Source organism: Ambystoma mexicanum, chromosome 7q (assembly GCF_040938575.1).
Source record: "Ambystoma mexicanum isolate Mex_15411 chromosome 7q, UKY_AmexF1_1, whole genome shotgun sequence".
In the NCBI taxonomy this organism is placed as follows: Eukaryota; Metazoa; Chordata; class Amphibia; order Caudata; family Ambystomatidae; genus Ambystoma; species Ambystoma mexicanum.
The window spans coordinates 1,043,759,710-1,043,776,099 of record NC_090941.1 but is presented as its reverse complement, the minus strand read 5'-3'; the positions used below and the strand labels follow the sequence as shown (position 1 = coordinate 1,043,776,099).

General features: G+C 42.7%; 1 protein-coding gene across 1 annotated transcript in view; it reads right to left on the bottom strand.

The window, feature by feature from the left end:
- Positions 1-553: 553 nt before the first annotated feature.
- Positions 554-16,390, bottom strand: part of LOC138528122 (olfactory receptor 51G2-like) — a 53,298-nt gene continuing 37,461 nt past the window's right edge. Inside the window, exons 3-4 of the mRNA XM_069639575.1 lie at positions 7,249-8,193; positions 554-734 (exon numbers count right to left, since the gene is read on the bottom strand). Coding sequence (XP_069495676.1) covers positions 554-734; positions 7,249-8,193 — 1,126 coding nt within the window. The remainder of the gene's footprint in view (positions 735-7,248; positions 8,194-16,390) is intronic.

Genomic DNA, 16,390 nt, shown 5'->3' with positions numbered 1-16,390 from the left:
GGTTCCAGGACTTCTTTTCCCCCCCTCGATTGGATGCTTTCAGCTATTTGTATCTGTGCCTGATTTGGCAGACCCGGCATTTCGTTGGTTAATTTCCGTGATTTGCTCATCGGTGGTAAATCTTGAATTGCCTCTAGTATTTCAGCGTCTGATAATTCTTTTGGTTGCTCTAGTTTTTTTTTAAATTGTTTGTTTATAAAGTCTTTCAGGGCACTTGACAGAAGAGGGGACGGTAAGGTTGACTTTCCTGTTTTCCTAGCTCTATGTCCTTTTAGTTTGACATTTGAGGGGTATGTTCTCTTTCTCTTTTGGGTTTGTTTTGAAGGTTCCTGTAAGAGGTTAGATTGTGGTTCTGATATCGTGGTTTTCTCCACTTGGACGCTCGTCGAGTCCAAAAGTGAGTCCATGAGCAGCACTACGCATGAATTGCTTTGATGGATGGGCAAGTTCTTTGGGGATCCGCATACCGACACCTCCTCTACAACCACGGTTCCCTGTGTCGGACATTTATCACCGGCTCTTTCTTGGGGGATCAAGTGAGGATTTGTTTTATTCAGGAAAGTATCTTGGGAGGCATGGTACTGGGCCGCCACCGTACTTGACGTTGAGTTTGTATTGAAAACTGTGTCTGTTGTAAGTTCCTTGGTATGGCCCCTTGGTACCGGCAATGAGACGACATCGTCCTGGGCGGGCTCTGTACTCGTGATTTTCTCCACACTCTCCACACTCGCGTCCTGGTTTCCCAGAGAATCCACCGCGTGGGTAGCGGTCATGCTATTTCCCGCGGTGACCCTCCTCCTGCCTGGGGCTGGATGCACAGGTGCCATGGTCGCCCGTCCTCCGACGGAAGAACCCAAAGCACCACTCGTCTCGATTCCGAAACGGGAAGGCAGAGCCTGTCGGGCAGGGGGCTGATTACAATTACCGGCGTGAGGAGGTAGAAGCAGCTGTAATCCATCAGAAAACGATGCGTCGTGGGGTCCCCCCCTGCAGGTCCGTGTCGCTGGAAAAACTGGGGATACAGGTATAGCTGGTAACATATTTTTGGTTTTGTTTGAATCAGTGAAATGACCCTGTAATTCCATTGGTCTGTTTTTTGGGTCCCCTTCTGAGTCTGAATTTTCCGAGACGTTTACAGACGTGTCCGTCAGGGGGATTGATTGCGAATCTATTGATTCAGAGTAGAAGTTCGAGGTACTTGGAAGTCTTGCTTCAAATCCGGCCATATATTCAGGTCTTTGTTCACCGGCCCCTGTGGTCGCTGAAGCTTGGATCGGCGAAAAAATAATATTCGCTGCATTTGTTAAAGTTTTAGAAACGGGAGAGACGACTATTGCTTTTGGTGGCAGTCGCTGGTGTTTTGGAATAGGTAGCGTTGATTTCAGATTTGTAATATTGCTTTTTGTTGATTTCAGGGAACTTCGTAGAATTCTAGGGAATTGTTCCTGGGGGGAGGGGTTTATCGAATTTATGAGTTGGTGTGACTGGTGAGACTGAAACTCCGATATTTCAGTCTGGTTAAATGTCTCTCTCACCTCTTTCCCCTCCATTGTCCTCCGCTGTCAGCAGCGGACTGCAGAAGACTGCTCTCCCTCTGCTCTCGCTCCGCTCACCGCTCCGCGAAGAATGGCAGGTTTAAAGCACTTCAGGCAGCGTAGACAGCGTAGACAGACTGCAGAAGACTGCTCTCCCTCTGCTCTCGCTCCGCTCACCGCTCCGCGAAGAATGGCAGGTTTAAAGCACTTCAGGCAGCGTAGACAGCGTAGACAGACTGCAGAAGACTGCTCTCCCTCTCGCTCCGCTCCAATTATATCTTAGAGATAATCAGTCCATATTAAGGACCCTACTAAAGTCTAATTCTAGACAATTCTGAGTGTGCATTAATAACAAAGAGGAGATATCATTGAGAAACAATCTTGGGTGCGTTTTCTTTCTAGGAAATCTTCTATTCCGAACAAATTTGCCAATTTGGCCGATCATGCTGGAGGCAAGGCTGCAGCTGGGGATCGTCCCATGGACATTGAAGATCTATGGTGGGTCATTAATAAACTGAAACCTTTTAGGGTCCCCGGCCTGGATGGTCTCCCTCCATTTGTCCTAAGGAAAGATCCAGTTGCCTGGGCTTACTTCCTTAAACCTAACTTTGACCTTATATAGTGCTGGCCCCACTCTGTTATCATCCCTATTTATAAGAAGGGTGATCCTTCTGACCCTGCCAATTATAGGCCTATTGCCCTGTTAGATGTGGTTAGTAAAATATTTGCCATCTTGTTGCTGAGAGACCTTAACACCTGTCTGTCAAAATTAGACATCTTATCTTGCTTTCAGGTGGGCTTCCGCACACATATTGGCACCTCCCTAAATGCTACGGTATTGAAACATCTATTGCAAAAAATCAAGAGCGACGATGGGGGCAACATCTACATGGCATTTTTGGATATGTCATCAGGATTCGACTGTGTAGTCCGTGGACATCTTTGGGCCTAACTGATTAGATTAAAGGTTCCATTTGAAGCTTTGCTAGCTTATTGCGCGCTTCCAACGCAATTCCACTTTGAGAATTTGAATCAATAAGGAAGAACATTGAGCAGGCTGAAATCTGTCCATTTGGGTCTTAGACAGGGTTGTATTCTGGCCCCCACGCTCTTTAACATCTATCTATCCGACATGGACGACCTACATTGTTTACACAATCTAATTCCAGTCAAGCTGGGCCACCTGAAGATCCATTGGTTGGCTGTTGCAGATGATATTATATTATTTGCTAGGACTGCCAGTGGCCTTCAACAGAAGCTTAACATCTTTTATTTGTACGCCGCTAGTAAAAATTTAGTTGAAAAGGGTGGCAAATCGAAGGTGGTGATTTTCTCTTAACAAATCAAGCCTTAAACTATTTGGTGAAGTATGGGAACCGATTTGGTTGAGCTAGTGGCCTCTATTCGATATCTAGGTTACAATTTGACAAATGTTTCCTCTGTGGCTATGTGTAAGGCAGCCCTGAAGACTAAGAACACACCTCTTTCTGCTCATATGAAGAGGATCTTCGGGCAACTGTGGATTTTCCATTATTGCTGCACTTAACTATTATTTGGGCAAGGTTGAGCCCTTAATATTATATTGGCTATGTATGGTGGCCGCAAATCTGGGCCCATACTTTGATCCCCTGCAGGTCCTAATTTGGAAGAATGTTCTGCGTCTCTCATCAGCCATTCCAAATTCCATTTTATGCCATGAATTGAATCTAATCTCGCTGCAGGCCCAATTTCACTGGCAACAGTTGTTGATATATTCCAGAATATTGGCTCCCTCGACGAATTCTTTGCATACTGATTTGCATCAGATGTGGGTAGAACATTCAGTAAAATCGTTTTTTTTGTATGCTGACACCATGCATGACTTGTTAGAAGGAATTGACTCTTCGGAGTTAGAACTCACAGGTAATCCATATGCTACTAAGAACAAACTCTTAAGGGAAGACTGGAGTTTGACACTTGATTCCATGTCTTCGTACTCATCCTATCAGGAGCATGCAAGGTTTCCACATACGAGGGGCCAATTGTCTGCATATCTGACGGGCTTTCCTTGTAAAAAGTCAAGGAACATCTACCTGTGCTTCAGATTGAACCAAATCCATACCAAGGAAAGGACTAAACATTGGGCCGTTTCTGCATTGGAAGGGAGAGAATTAAACTGTCGCTTCTGTAAGTCTATGTCAACTATCGAGACGCATGGACACTGGATTCTAGAGTGTCCTGCCATAAGCACAATTTGGGCAGTTTCCTTTCCAAAAGAAAGGGAAAGCTTTAAAAACTGATTACGGGCAGGAATTTTTATGGGCAAGACTGATGTGGGGGTGAGAACAATTCCCTAATGATTGCATTGGTGTGCTTCCTGAATGAATTGATCTTGTTTGTATATAGTAGGAAGCAAAGACAATGGACTTAAGTTTAGTACACATGAACACTTTATTTGAATGAAACTGATTTCTTTTTTCTGTTTTTATTTCTTTAGGTATACTGTAAATTGTAAAGGGTATGAGTTGTTGTCATGATGCTTAATCCTGTTATGTTTTTAGCAGACTTTGTTCGTTTATTTCTCTGTCCATAAAATAGTTTTGTGTGTAATGTTTCATGTAAACCAAAAATAAATAATTGTAGTTATTCAACAGAACAATGGTGCATCAATAACTAGATGTCTTCCATTTGCTTAAATGGACTGCGTTTTGTAACCGTGTATTCCTAATCACTTGCACTGCATAAACAATGCACATATCATCAGCAGGGCTTCACTTTCTGAGACGCAATGAGCCTTAATCGCTCGCGTTCACCCGGTTCCCCAAACTCAGTGAATTTCAGGCACTCACCTTTATGCCGGGCGTTGAGACCGTGACACACTCACGAATCACGTAGGTGTCGGGGTCACTGGCCACTCTTTTGTCTCATTTACATGTGGATGGCATGTACCCCGGGTTGCCAGGGGTGTTCACCAGACCTTGATCAGCTGCAGCCCAGGCAAAGGTCAATCCTCCTCGCCAGAATTATATTCCAAGTGAATGTCCACACAACTGAATGGGTTGGTGAAGTTTTATTCAGTAACTCACGTAAGGCTGCAGCTCTCTCTCTTTTGCCAGCATTTCAACTCATTCATGTCTTACAATAAAATTGCAATGTTTCTACAGTCTAATTGCTACCAAGGGAAGTGTTCTATGCAGAATAGTATGAGATCACGGAAGCACTGGTAACCAGAACTATGTACATTGGAGACTATTGTTACGTCAATAATCGCCTTGGTGCACTGGCTGGTAACTGGCTGGTAATGGCGCCACTATCCTTGGTAATAGAATTTGCTGTCCTTGGTTACCAGGTGGTTGAGCCCACCACCAACGACACTATCAATGAATGAAACATAAATGACTCATCATCCTGTTGGTAAGGACAGACTATAGGAACATGAAAAGTGGGACAGTGCATACTAACACATACCTCTCTTAACCACCAAGCCCCTTACACGCCCATGTAAGTCGATGGGCTTTCACCCGACAAAAACAAAATCGGAGTTTTCACCCGCCCAGGAGGTCCAAAAGACAGAGTAGTAAGTGTACATTAATTCACTGACAGGATGATCATACGGATAAGTCAACTATTCTGTACAATTTTGTAGGTTTGGGGAGGTTACAGGTAGGGATAATGAAGGGGTGTCAGAGCAGGAGTGCCTTCATTGGTGAAGAGCATCTGTTTGTGTGCATTTTTGAGATTGGTGTTGGTGTTCAGGCTACGTGGCGGGAGAGAGTTACAGCTCTAGGTGGAAGGAGTCAAATCAAGGGGCAGCACAGCGTGTCATAGGAGGCAGGCTTCATAACTGAGATCTGAGGCCCAAGGGTTCATTGTAATTAACCCACATAAGAAAGCAAATGGCCTTGGCAGAGCATTTACCACCCGGGCAGCCGCCAGTTGGAACAAACTACCCCTAAACTTGAGATTGGAGCCCAATCATGTTAAATTCAGAAAGACATTGAAAACCTTCTTATTCAAATGAAAGTTGACGACCCAATTCAGCGACAGATTCTTTGTCTTGGTTTGCCAAGTGTCCTGTTCTTTATGTTTCTGTTACTCGTTGGTCCTTAGTACCTGTCTTTGTGTGGCGCCCCGATGCAATGAACTTAAACAAATTGCACTTGTGTGGGCATCAGTACTTGCACCGAGATTCGGTTTGTTTGAGAATCATCCAAATAAAATATTATTAAAGAATTGTTGGGGGAAAAGAAACATTCATCAACCCCCCTACTCTAGTTATGCATTCAATAGCAATCTAATATTAATATCCCTAACACCAGAAGTCCCTTTATGGCTATTGTATGAATACAAAACCCAACTTTTTAATGTGCAATGAAATGAAAAAGCACATTTTTGTACAAACAATTATGCTTCTGGCCGACTTCTTAAATGTTGATGTTAATTATAGCGTTTTATGAATTATAACATAGGGTAAAAATTGGGTGATCCCCAAATATAATACTGCCTGGTAAATACATTGTACTTAAGAGAACATCAACAGAATGTTTTGTCACTACGCATTAAACAATGGACAGATTCCACACCTAGAAAACAGTGTGATAACTTAGGCACAGTCCATGCCAGGATCTAATGAAACACTCGTTAGGTAAGGGCATTGGCCAAGAGTCCATCACTCCTGATCCTGCTGCCTCATGCATCCACTGTGGTGTTGCTGCTAGGTTTTCCAGTTGTGACTTTGATCCTTGGTGTTCCCAGGGTGATTGTGCTTCCAGGTGTTCTTCATTGTAAATTTACATCCAGGAACAACCCATTGTAATTTGTCTCAAAGGTATTGCCATTGCAATGTGCTCTTAGGTGTTCCCTACACTGTGATTTCCCCCTGGAACTATCCCCATTTGGACTTTTGCTATAATTCTTTGACTGCATCTCTCACTAACCCGCTCAAATCCCCATTTCTCAGCATACACTACGTCCATCTACTGAGACACTCACGCATGAAGTTGAACTCCCCCTTCAATACACACTAAAACAATGAGAATGTTGGCCATCAGCTGGTATAACACAGTCCCAGCCCAACCAGTCCAGCACTAGGGCACAGTAGACGACCTTCTAGATACACATATCTCACGGGCCCCTGATATAAATCACCTAAACATATTCCTCTCCAGAGAGCTTCCCCCACACCGGGGAAGGCAGACAACTCAGGGGCAACACATTTGTCTTGGAAGCAAGAAAACGCAGAGCAACACAGGTTCCAATCCCAATCCACTGCTTAGAAACCACTCATTGGTATTAAGTGAGATATAAATGAACAAAACAATGAAAACATATTTCTGAGTTCCTCTGTCCCTATTACCCAAACCTTCGTTCTTGCAGATTCCCTAACTTAAAGATACCATGCAAGTGGCAGTAGTGCTCTGTATACAACCCAATAACATATCATAAAACAATGCAGTACACTATGTCATAACGCAACATAAATATAATTTCCATTACTAGTGGTTGACATGTTAGAATAGTGCTACAACACATAAGTGGTAGGAACTACATCCTGGAGGTGAAGAACAATGTTCCTGTGTCACCAAGGACTACAGAATGGTACTGTGCTTGGACACATTATGTTTACTTTTCAAGTGCCAATGAAATCATGGCATTGATGTTATCAAACACCACCTTATGGTCAGTCCTTCACATGTGCCTCCTCTCCACACAGAGGTGTTTGCGGAGGGCGTACTGGATCTTCTTGGTCTTCATGCTGTATATAATTGGATTTAGCGCTGGTGGTATACAAAGGAAGGCAAGACCCATGAGAACAACCAGAAGAGGTGAGGTATTCTGCGAATACCTCTGCACAACAGCCAGGCCAATTGATGGGATGTAAAACATCAGCACAACACAAATGTGGGACACACAGGTGCTGAGTGTCTTCAGGCGTTCCTCCTTGGATGCAATGCCTAAGACCGTCCGTAGAATCATGAAATAGGAAATGAGAATAAATATTGAGTCTACCAAGTAGGTGGACAGGACTAGAACCAGGCCATACATGCTATTTATAGACGTGTCTGCACAGGCAAGATTCATAACATCAGAATGGAAGCAGAAAGGAAAGGTGAGATTCTTGTTTTCACAGAACGGAAGCCTACTGAGCAAAATTGGTAATGGCAATTCTAGACACACTGCTCTCGCGATAGCCACCAGCCCTATTTTTGCTGTTAGTGGGCGTAAAATGGATGTGTACCTCAGAGGGTTACATATGGCCAAGTAGCGATCAAAGGACATTGCCAGCAAAATGGCGGATCCCATTAAGGACATGGTGTGGATGCAGAACATCTGGGTCAGGCAGGAATACACGTGGATATATCTAAAGTCAAACCAGAGGACACTTAGCACTGTGGGGAGTGTAGCCAGAGTCATGCACAGATCAGTGGCTGCGAGCATCGAGAGGAACATGTACATGGGTTCACCGAGCTGGCTGTCTGTTTTAATGATGAATAAAAAAAGGCCATTCCCAATACCAGACAGGAGATACAACACACACAAAGGAATGGACATCCAGATGTGTCCCATATTATTTCCAGAAAAGGCCATTAAAATGAAAGATGGAAGGCTTGAGTTGTTGGAGTGGCCTGATGGCATGGCTTTGCACGAATAGAAAAATGACAAATCCTCTTTAAACAACCTGCAGCGTAAAGATGCAAAACAAAATTGTTAGGCCATACATATTTACATGTTTATAATCAAGTTAATGCTTCTGATATCTACTAAGAACTGTCTTTCAGTGTAATAGATCAATTACAAATTTACGCTTATTTAACTAATGATGTATATTTTCCCACAGCGACCATGGGGCATTGCCTGAACCTCTTCTTGATGGACAATTATGACATAACCTCCCCAAATCTGGAGTTTTTTCACATTATAAGACATGCTCAATGTATCAAAGCTTGGGCTCCATCAGACTCTTTCACTGAAGATTCCACTTGTAACCAACAGGCTGGCAAAATCTTACCCTAGCACCTTGTCCACGACCGTGGATATTTCCGCTTCTAGAATTGATTGTAAAAGCTAAATCCTCCCTACCGCTGACCCGTGATGGGTTAACATATGCTTAGGTGCTTCGTAGTAAGAACATTGGTAAGGTGACCTAGCTGTCAACACCATGCACCTGATTGACAAATATGTTCACTGGAGCAAATCAGGAGATGCCCGTGAGCAGCCAAGATCTGCATCTGATACGCCATTAGGGAATCGTTAAGAACCAATTAAAAGTGCTTCTGGAGATTCCTAGACCTATGCTGTGACCTCATGCAAATGCTTGTAAATCTCAAATTTGATGTGAAATGGTTTAAATGTTACCAAGGGGATCAAGTGTACTGTGTTGCTGCAAAGCAACTATCCATGAAGCCTCCACTGATTCAGTGCAGATGGCTCAGCCCTACCCCCTACTGTTTAATGTGTATTCCTAACCTCTGCATGACCTTTGGTTCAATTTGGAACTGGGGTACCACTGCTATGCAGATGATAACTTGCTATTCATTAAGCTTACTGAGGTCCTTGCCTGTGACAAATAACACCAGACCAACAGAATGCAGCTGTTAAAGATCAGATGCAGAGAAATTGGCTAAGCCTACATTCAATAAAACTAAACTGGTCCCAAATACATCTTATTGGATGTCTACAATAAAATGCAGTCATCTCATGTCCTTGGTGCTAGGTCCCAGGTTGTACCAATGTTATCCAAAGTTAGAACACTGGGAATTATTTTCAACTCACATCTTAATGTGATCCCAAGTACACACAGTGGTTAGCAATGCTCGCTCCTGCACATAGATATTTAAGCAGATCCAACCTTACCTCAGCAAGGCCCCTCTAAGAACTAGAGCCAGAGCCACAGTTTGAACAAAACTGGATTCTTGTGGCCCCCACTACATTGGAGTTCCCAAAGCCCTAACCAGAGGCTGTAGGTGTCACAAAATAGTGCAGCCAAGGCACGATCTCATGGCACACTGATTCTGAAACATTTATACTGGCTCCTGATCAAAAACTGAATAAAGTGCCCACAGGGGAGTTTATAGGACATCCCCAAAACACAGGAAGTTGCATAATACAACCAGACAACTTTGCACATCGACGTTGAACATCTTTGTCCCCTCTAGATTTAATCCCAAATTGGCATGAGGAGAAAGCCATTCAGTTCTGGATAGTTTTACCAGAAAATGCATTCCTGAAGCTATCCGTAGAAACCAAGCTTCTCACTTTAAAAAGCTATATAAAACTAGCCAGTTCTGGCAATGTCTGGATTCTGGCCTTCTCACTGATAGTGGTTGTTTCTCCAGCCTGATTCTATCTGCTGCAATTTTTAATACACTTCAATGCCTCTGGGTTTTTAGCATTTTACAAAAACAATATGATGTAACATCACAAAATATTCTCCAGGCATCACCATATGGATTCCTGTTTTAATGGTTCAGAATCAGTCAAAATCTTCCAGATCATGGGAATTTCCTGATGTTCTCTCGTGCAAACCTTCATGATTAGACCCAGTGCATTGTTCTGCCAATAGGTTTTAAAGGAGAAATCTTTAGATCCATGTCACCATATGTTTCATCATGTATTGTAGAGGAAATTAACAAAAGGTCTCACCTGTTTAAGGCACTTATCTGCACTGAAAACACATCTTCCTACTCTTTCCTTTGCAATTGCTTCTTGACTTTTATTTTTCAAATCTTGTGTATGTCCTGTCCTTTTCTGTAAGGAGCCAGTACCTTTCTAGAGCTGTTTATTTAGAGTTCAGTTTCTGGACATTCAAGAGATTGCTCTGGGGGTAGAAGGGTATTGTGAGGGATTTTAGCACATCAGGCCACACCATAATGATGCAACAAAATCAGGGTTAACTATAATACTGAATAACAGCAATATATATTTTATTAAGAACCCAACAAGTGAACTTTCTAGATATATGTACTATATGTTAAAGCTTTTGGAAAGTTTCAGGACATTTTGTCTAGTTTTCAAATCTTCAGACACCTCTATGAGAAAGTTAGCTTTCACTGTTAACAATAAAGTGACTAATAGCAAGATGCTTTAAACCTTTAAAGTAATTTCCTGCATAGAGAGTTAAAAACGCAGTTTACAAGTGTTGTTCTTTTGTACCAGTGATTGAAGGTTTGGCCTCACGTAAAAAAAAAACGTGGACAAGCAAATGTGGCAACACTAAAAAGCAAGCTATGCTTGTTAAAGTGTAGCAGTTTGGGGTACCGATTGTCCACAGGCTTAATATGGCCCAGTACAAGTCAAGGAGAGAATGGGCCTCATTAGCCGTCTGGTGGTATCATGCCGGTAAATCCGTTGGGATACCAGGAGACGGTAATACCATTTCCAGTGCCTGATCTGCCAGAACTACTGGAAGATTACAGGTGCATGTAAGGGCATGTAAATCCCCATTCCATGGAGTCCCATAGGATTTCACAGGGGGTTGCCAGTTTCTCTTGCACAGGTAATACCTGTGTGTGTAATACCGGCTGTTTTTGTCAGTAGGGTGCCTGACTAACCTCCAGCTGTTAGCTGCAGGTAAATCAGGCCACCGCACTAGCAAACTTGTAGTTTGACGATCCTGAAACATGCCGGTAAACAGAATTAATGGCACTTTAATTCCAGACCAGCAAACTTGTAATGAGACCCAAAGACTTTTTGTGAAGATACGACAGTGAAAAAGTAGGGAGTTCCCAGTAATAAATGCATCATTTGTTAGCTAGCAGAGTGTGTGTCTAGTCTCGTCAGGCTGCATATAACTGGCTTAAGGCGAATAATTGGAATAAGGTACCGTAAAGGAACACACAAACAATCTTACAAAGTTGGTGCAGCCTGCTGTTCGGTAGGATCTGGTAGGCAGAGGTGTCTGCTACCTCAATTTTTGGCAGCTCTTTTGATGTACTGACCACAGAAACAACTGCTCTTTCAATTAGGGAGGGATTCATAGATATGCCTACACAAAACGAATACAAATTGTGAGTGTGAAATTTGACAATTTATTTTAGGTGCTGAAAGTCATTGCCTGCAGAGTTGATATACAGCTTCCGTGATCCAGACATTACCAAAATGTCAACCGAAGATGTGGTACTTTCCTTTTCATGGCCAAATCCTTGCTTCCTTTAGACTGCTAATGGAGATTGGCTTAGATATCATACATACTGAATACAGAGACTGCTCCAAATGGGGTTGATTCTAATAGTATAGATAAGAAATGTCAAAAGGAATGAGTTCAAAAACACACCAACACCCTCTATTAATGGTATAAAACGCTTTACATCACTAGATGTTTGAATATCTGTGGAATGGCCAAAGATTTTTAAATGAGAACCTTAAATAAGCAAAATAATAAATGAGAATAAAACAGAAGGTATAGGGAGCAGCCGATCTGACATCCACCCGATGATCCATTTAAACATGCTCCCCTTAAATGTTTGTATTACATGGGGGAGGGGAGAAGCGACTAATAGTTGTTTTGTGAAATGGCAGCTCTGGAGGATTTATGTAATTTTTTGCTGATCTGCAAGTGTTTCATGGATCTGCGTAAGAAATTATCAAAACCATATTTTATCAGTAACATATTCGGCATTGCGGTATGGCAATCCAGTGTATTATTAATTGCAACAATGCTGATTATATTTATAACCTGTGTGAATGTGTTAGGGCTGCTTTGATCTGCCGTGCAAGAGACATGAAAGGCCAGGCTGATTCTCCTTTAGTCTGTCTTTAGATTACTAGTGAGTGGGGGGTATTGGAGCTGAATTTGATGATTTTATCCATTGAGGTAGGTGGGTGATTTTAGGTAGATGTTCTCATTTAAAATGTGTGTATTTATGATACTATTATTTGTAATGTGTGTTTATTTATTGTTAATGGAGAAATCTGATTTAATACATTGATTGATTGATTGATTGATTGGGATCCAAAACAGTGGAATAATTCAGTATCAAGTTCATCAAAACTAGGGTACAACCATTTAAAAACACTCCTCACATTCAAGCGGTGTACCCAAATCTGGGGTTCAGAATAAGATGAATGGAAAACAATATGCAATCAATAAAACATGCAACAACGTTAATCAGAGTCTACTACATATCCAATTCCAAGGTGACTTTTACCATACACTCAGCAAATGACTTTTTCCTTCTAAGCAATGAAACACATCATTGAGAGTTCTGCATTTAATCAAGTGGAGTATAGGATGATACAATGTAGCTTAATTTTATTTGTATTTTTATTTTGTTTATTTATAAAGCGCCCCGGGCCCAAAGGCATCTGGGTGCATAATCGTAGGAGAACAGAGTTACAGTTACATACAAAGAGGCAACAATGAGTAGCTCAACCAGCTTACAGTACGTGCCGGCAGGATTACAGTATGACAAGAGAATGTACAAAATAATATGCAAAATGCATTTGCAGGCAGGGGGAAATAAACCGCTAGCTTAAAAGATAAGGTCAAGCGAGTGAAGGGGGCTAGCAAGACAATGTGAGAGCAATAAGTTAGGTACAGGAGATATATACAATGAATCAAACAGGAGTTATAAACGCATACTAAGTGGCAGAAAACAAAAGTGAGTAACAGTATGGCAGTATCAGGAGTAGAGCGCCAGTTGTCTCATATGTTTTGTGCAGAGAGCCATGATTTGGTTTTGCTCTTGAATGATTGGAAGAATGGCTCAGCTCTGATAGCATTAGGAAGGGTATTCCAGAGCTTGGAGGCCAAGACAGGGAGCTCACACGCCAACTTTTTGTAGTTTGAATCTAGGAAGGGATAGGCTATGGGCTTGGGCAGCTCTCATAGGCCGAGTGGAGGTGTGAGCTGTGAGTCGCTTGGCTAAGTAAGTGGGGGCCTGGTTAGACAGGCACTTGTGAGTCAAGGCATGTGTTTTCAATGAGATTCTGTGCTTAACAGGAAGCCAATGTAGAAGACTTCTATGGTTGGAGATGTGGTTGTTTCTAGGTATGTTTAATGCCACTCTGATGGAATTATTCTGAATGACTTGCAGTTTGTTAAGGTTGGACTGCCTAGTCACACACACACACACACACACACACACTACCTGACTTCTTGTAACTATGTTCATGACAGCCTGATAGTCCTCAGAATCCATGAGGACAAACCCTTCCCTGATCCCAACATGGAACATTTTCCCCATCATAAGTAACACTGAATCCTACTTAACCAATTTCTGTTCGAAAATGCTTACAATAGATGATGTCGTATTTGTCAAGGGACATGTTTAATCCCTTCCTCCATCGAGAGTACCATCCTAAAGTATTTAATTGTGTTTTGGTGTTCCTTATCTTTCCCCCACAATGTTCAAATGTTCATGTCCATTGCCCTGTCACACCTTGACTAAGCCAGAATGATTTACCTCAGAGTGTCTGCCTATTGGCAACAGAACACCAGAGACAGGCTGCTGCTCAAAGTCTTCAGCACATTCTAACAGCATTACTTGCCTTCTATATCGATGATCATTTCCCTTCAAGGAGCACTGTGTAGCGTTCCATGCAGAAAACCACAATTCAGCTTCATGTGCTCTAAAAACAAATTATATCACACAATGCACCCCTAAAATCACATTGGAAATCCCTCAAAAATACAATCTCAAATTGTCAGCACAACCTTCTAGGTATACGCCCATTATCTCTGGAACAAATTCCAAGAGTACATCCAACAACTGCAAAATTCCAAACCTTCACAAATGCACTAAGATCTGGTGGTTACTTCCACTTCCAGGTAAATGCTTACGAAGAACTATGACATCAAAACAAATTAACTGAAGGAAAAAACTCAATGCCTGCATCCTCTTGCTATGTCTCTAGTTCTCCTTTTCTGTCTGTGGTATTGTCCAAGTGAAGGAGTTTCAAACTTGAATCAGGGAGTGGAGCATAATCGTTGTCCTGTCATTCATTATCATCTGATTCTAAGGAAATCAGAGGTGGGGATTTTTCAGGAATCACCTCTTTGTCCTCAAATGTGGATTATTCTCTTTGTTGCTGAGGTGATGTCATATCTCCTTCTTTTTACGGCTTGCTTGGTGGCAGCTCATCTTCCCCTGTTTTCGCCTGGACTCCATGTTCTGGCACCTACTGCATTTGCTTAGTTACTGTATGAACAATTACTTGTATCCCTGATGGACCAGATGTATTTGAGACAGGTGTCTCTTTTGTTTCCAGAGGAAAAGGTCTGCAGATTATCACTGACCGCTGTGGCAGGAACAGAAATCCATGTCCTATCTGGGCTTCTCCAACAGAAAAAGCTGCTGCCCAATAGATACATTACTCCTCCAACCGTCACCTCTATCCCTACCTTAGTTCTATCCTGAAGTAGACTTGGCATGTTAATTTAATTCACACTGGGGTTCTCAGTGCTTTGGCATTTCCCCCTTCCTACAAAATAATCATGATATTTTCAGCTCTTTATCCTTCTCCTATGCCTGCAAAGTGCACGTGGGGGCTCTCATCCTGTGGCCTTCACCTTCAGCTAAAGAATGCATATGGAGTTTGGACTGCTTCTCCTCCTATGAAATTCATTTATTTTGATTGCTATGTGCTTTGGCCTTCTCTTACTCCTAGAAAATGCACATTGGCTTCTCAATGCTTTGGCCTTCGCCTTCAAATACACAAATCACATAGGGTTCTCAATTCTTTGGCCTTCTTGTCAACTTAAAAAATGCAGATAGATATCTTAATCCTTTGAACCTCTCATAGGCATTGTAATAAAAGCATGTGGTGGTCAGAGTGTTGTGGTCTTCCTTTATGCTATCTCAATTGTGTTGCATTTGTTCACCAACTGGCTATGAATATAAGGCCCTAAATGCAGAACATATCATTGAGTAATTTAAGTTTAAATAAGATTATTAACACTGCCTCCTCTCATCTTCCCATCTCCTGCCCTCAAGCCAAGCCTACCCCAAGACTGCCACCCACCTTCTCGGACATCCGGCACATGAAACGTATGTCAGTCGAGGTTTTCGCTGCCACCTTCTCACCCCCTCCTCCACTTCTGGCTAATTCACACCCCGACACTGCCCTGTCTCTCCTCTATTCCTCTATTTCTGATACTCTTGATGCTCTTGCCCCTGTCATGAGGATCCGTTTGAAGCCCAAAACCAAGTGTAATTCTTGGTTTGACTCCGACCTTGCTACACTCAAACGTAAGTGTAGGGCGGCCGAGAGGAAATGGAGGGCCTCTTGCTCATCCTCTGACAAACTGGCCTACCGCCTACTCCAAAAGCAGTACTGTCTCTCTGTACATACCAAGAAGAGAGTCCATATTCAAGCCCGTATCTCTGCGACATCTAACAACTCGGCCGAACTCTTTAAAATCTGGAAGGAGCTGGCCAACCCTGATGCAGTATCCGCCCCTCTTCTCGCCTCTCAGGCTCTTTGCAATGCCCTTGCCTCACACTTTATCTCTAATACACAGGACATCTTGTCCTCACTCTCCTCCTCCCCCGCTTCTCTACACCATCTCCCTCTCTGCTTGTTGATCCACCCTCAACTACCCCTCCTCCCTCTTTCTCTGCCTTACCTCTTTTCTCCCCTGATGAGGTCGCTAGACAAGTACAATCTATGAAAGCCTCCTCAAGACAGGTCCATCCGTGCTCTATTAAGGACCACATTGATACCGTTGCTCCGGCCTTTGCCGACTTCTGCAACCTCTCCTTTGCCTCTGGATCTTTCCCCGCCCCTCTGAAGCACTCCCTCGTGCATCCTCTCCCCAAGAAACCCACAGCTGATCCCTCTTGTTGGGCTAACTATCAGCCAATTTCCATTACTCCCTTTATGGGTAAGCTCCTGGAAAAGCTTTTCCATTTTCTGCTCAATTGTCCAGTGCTATG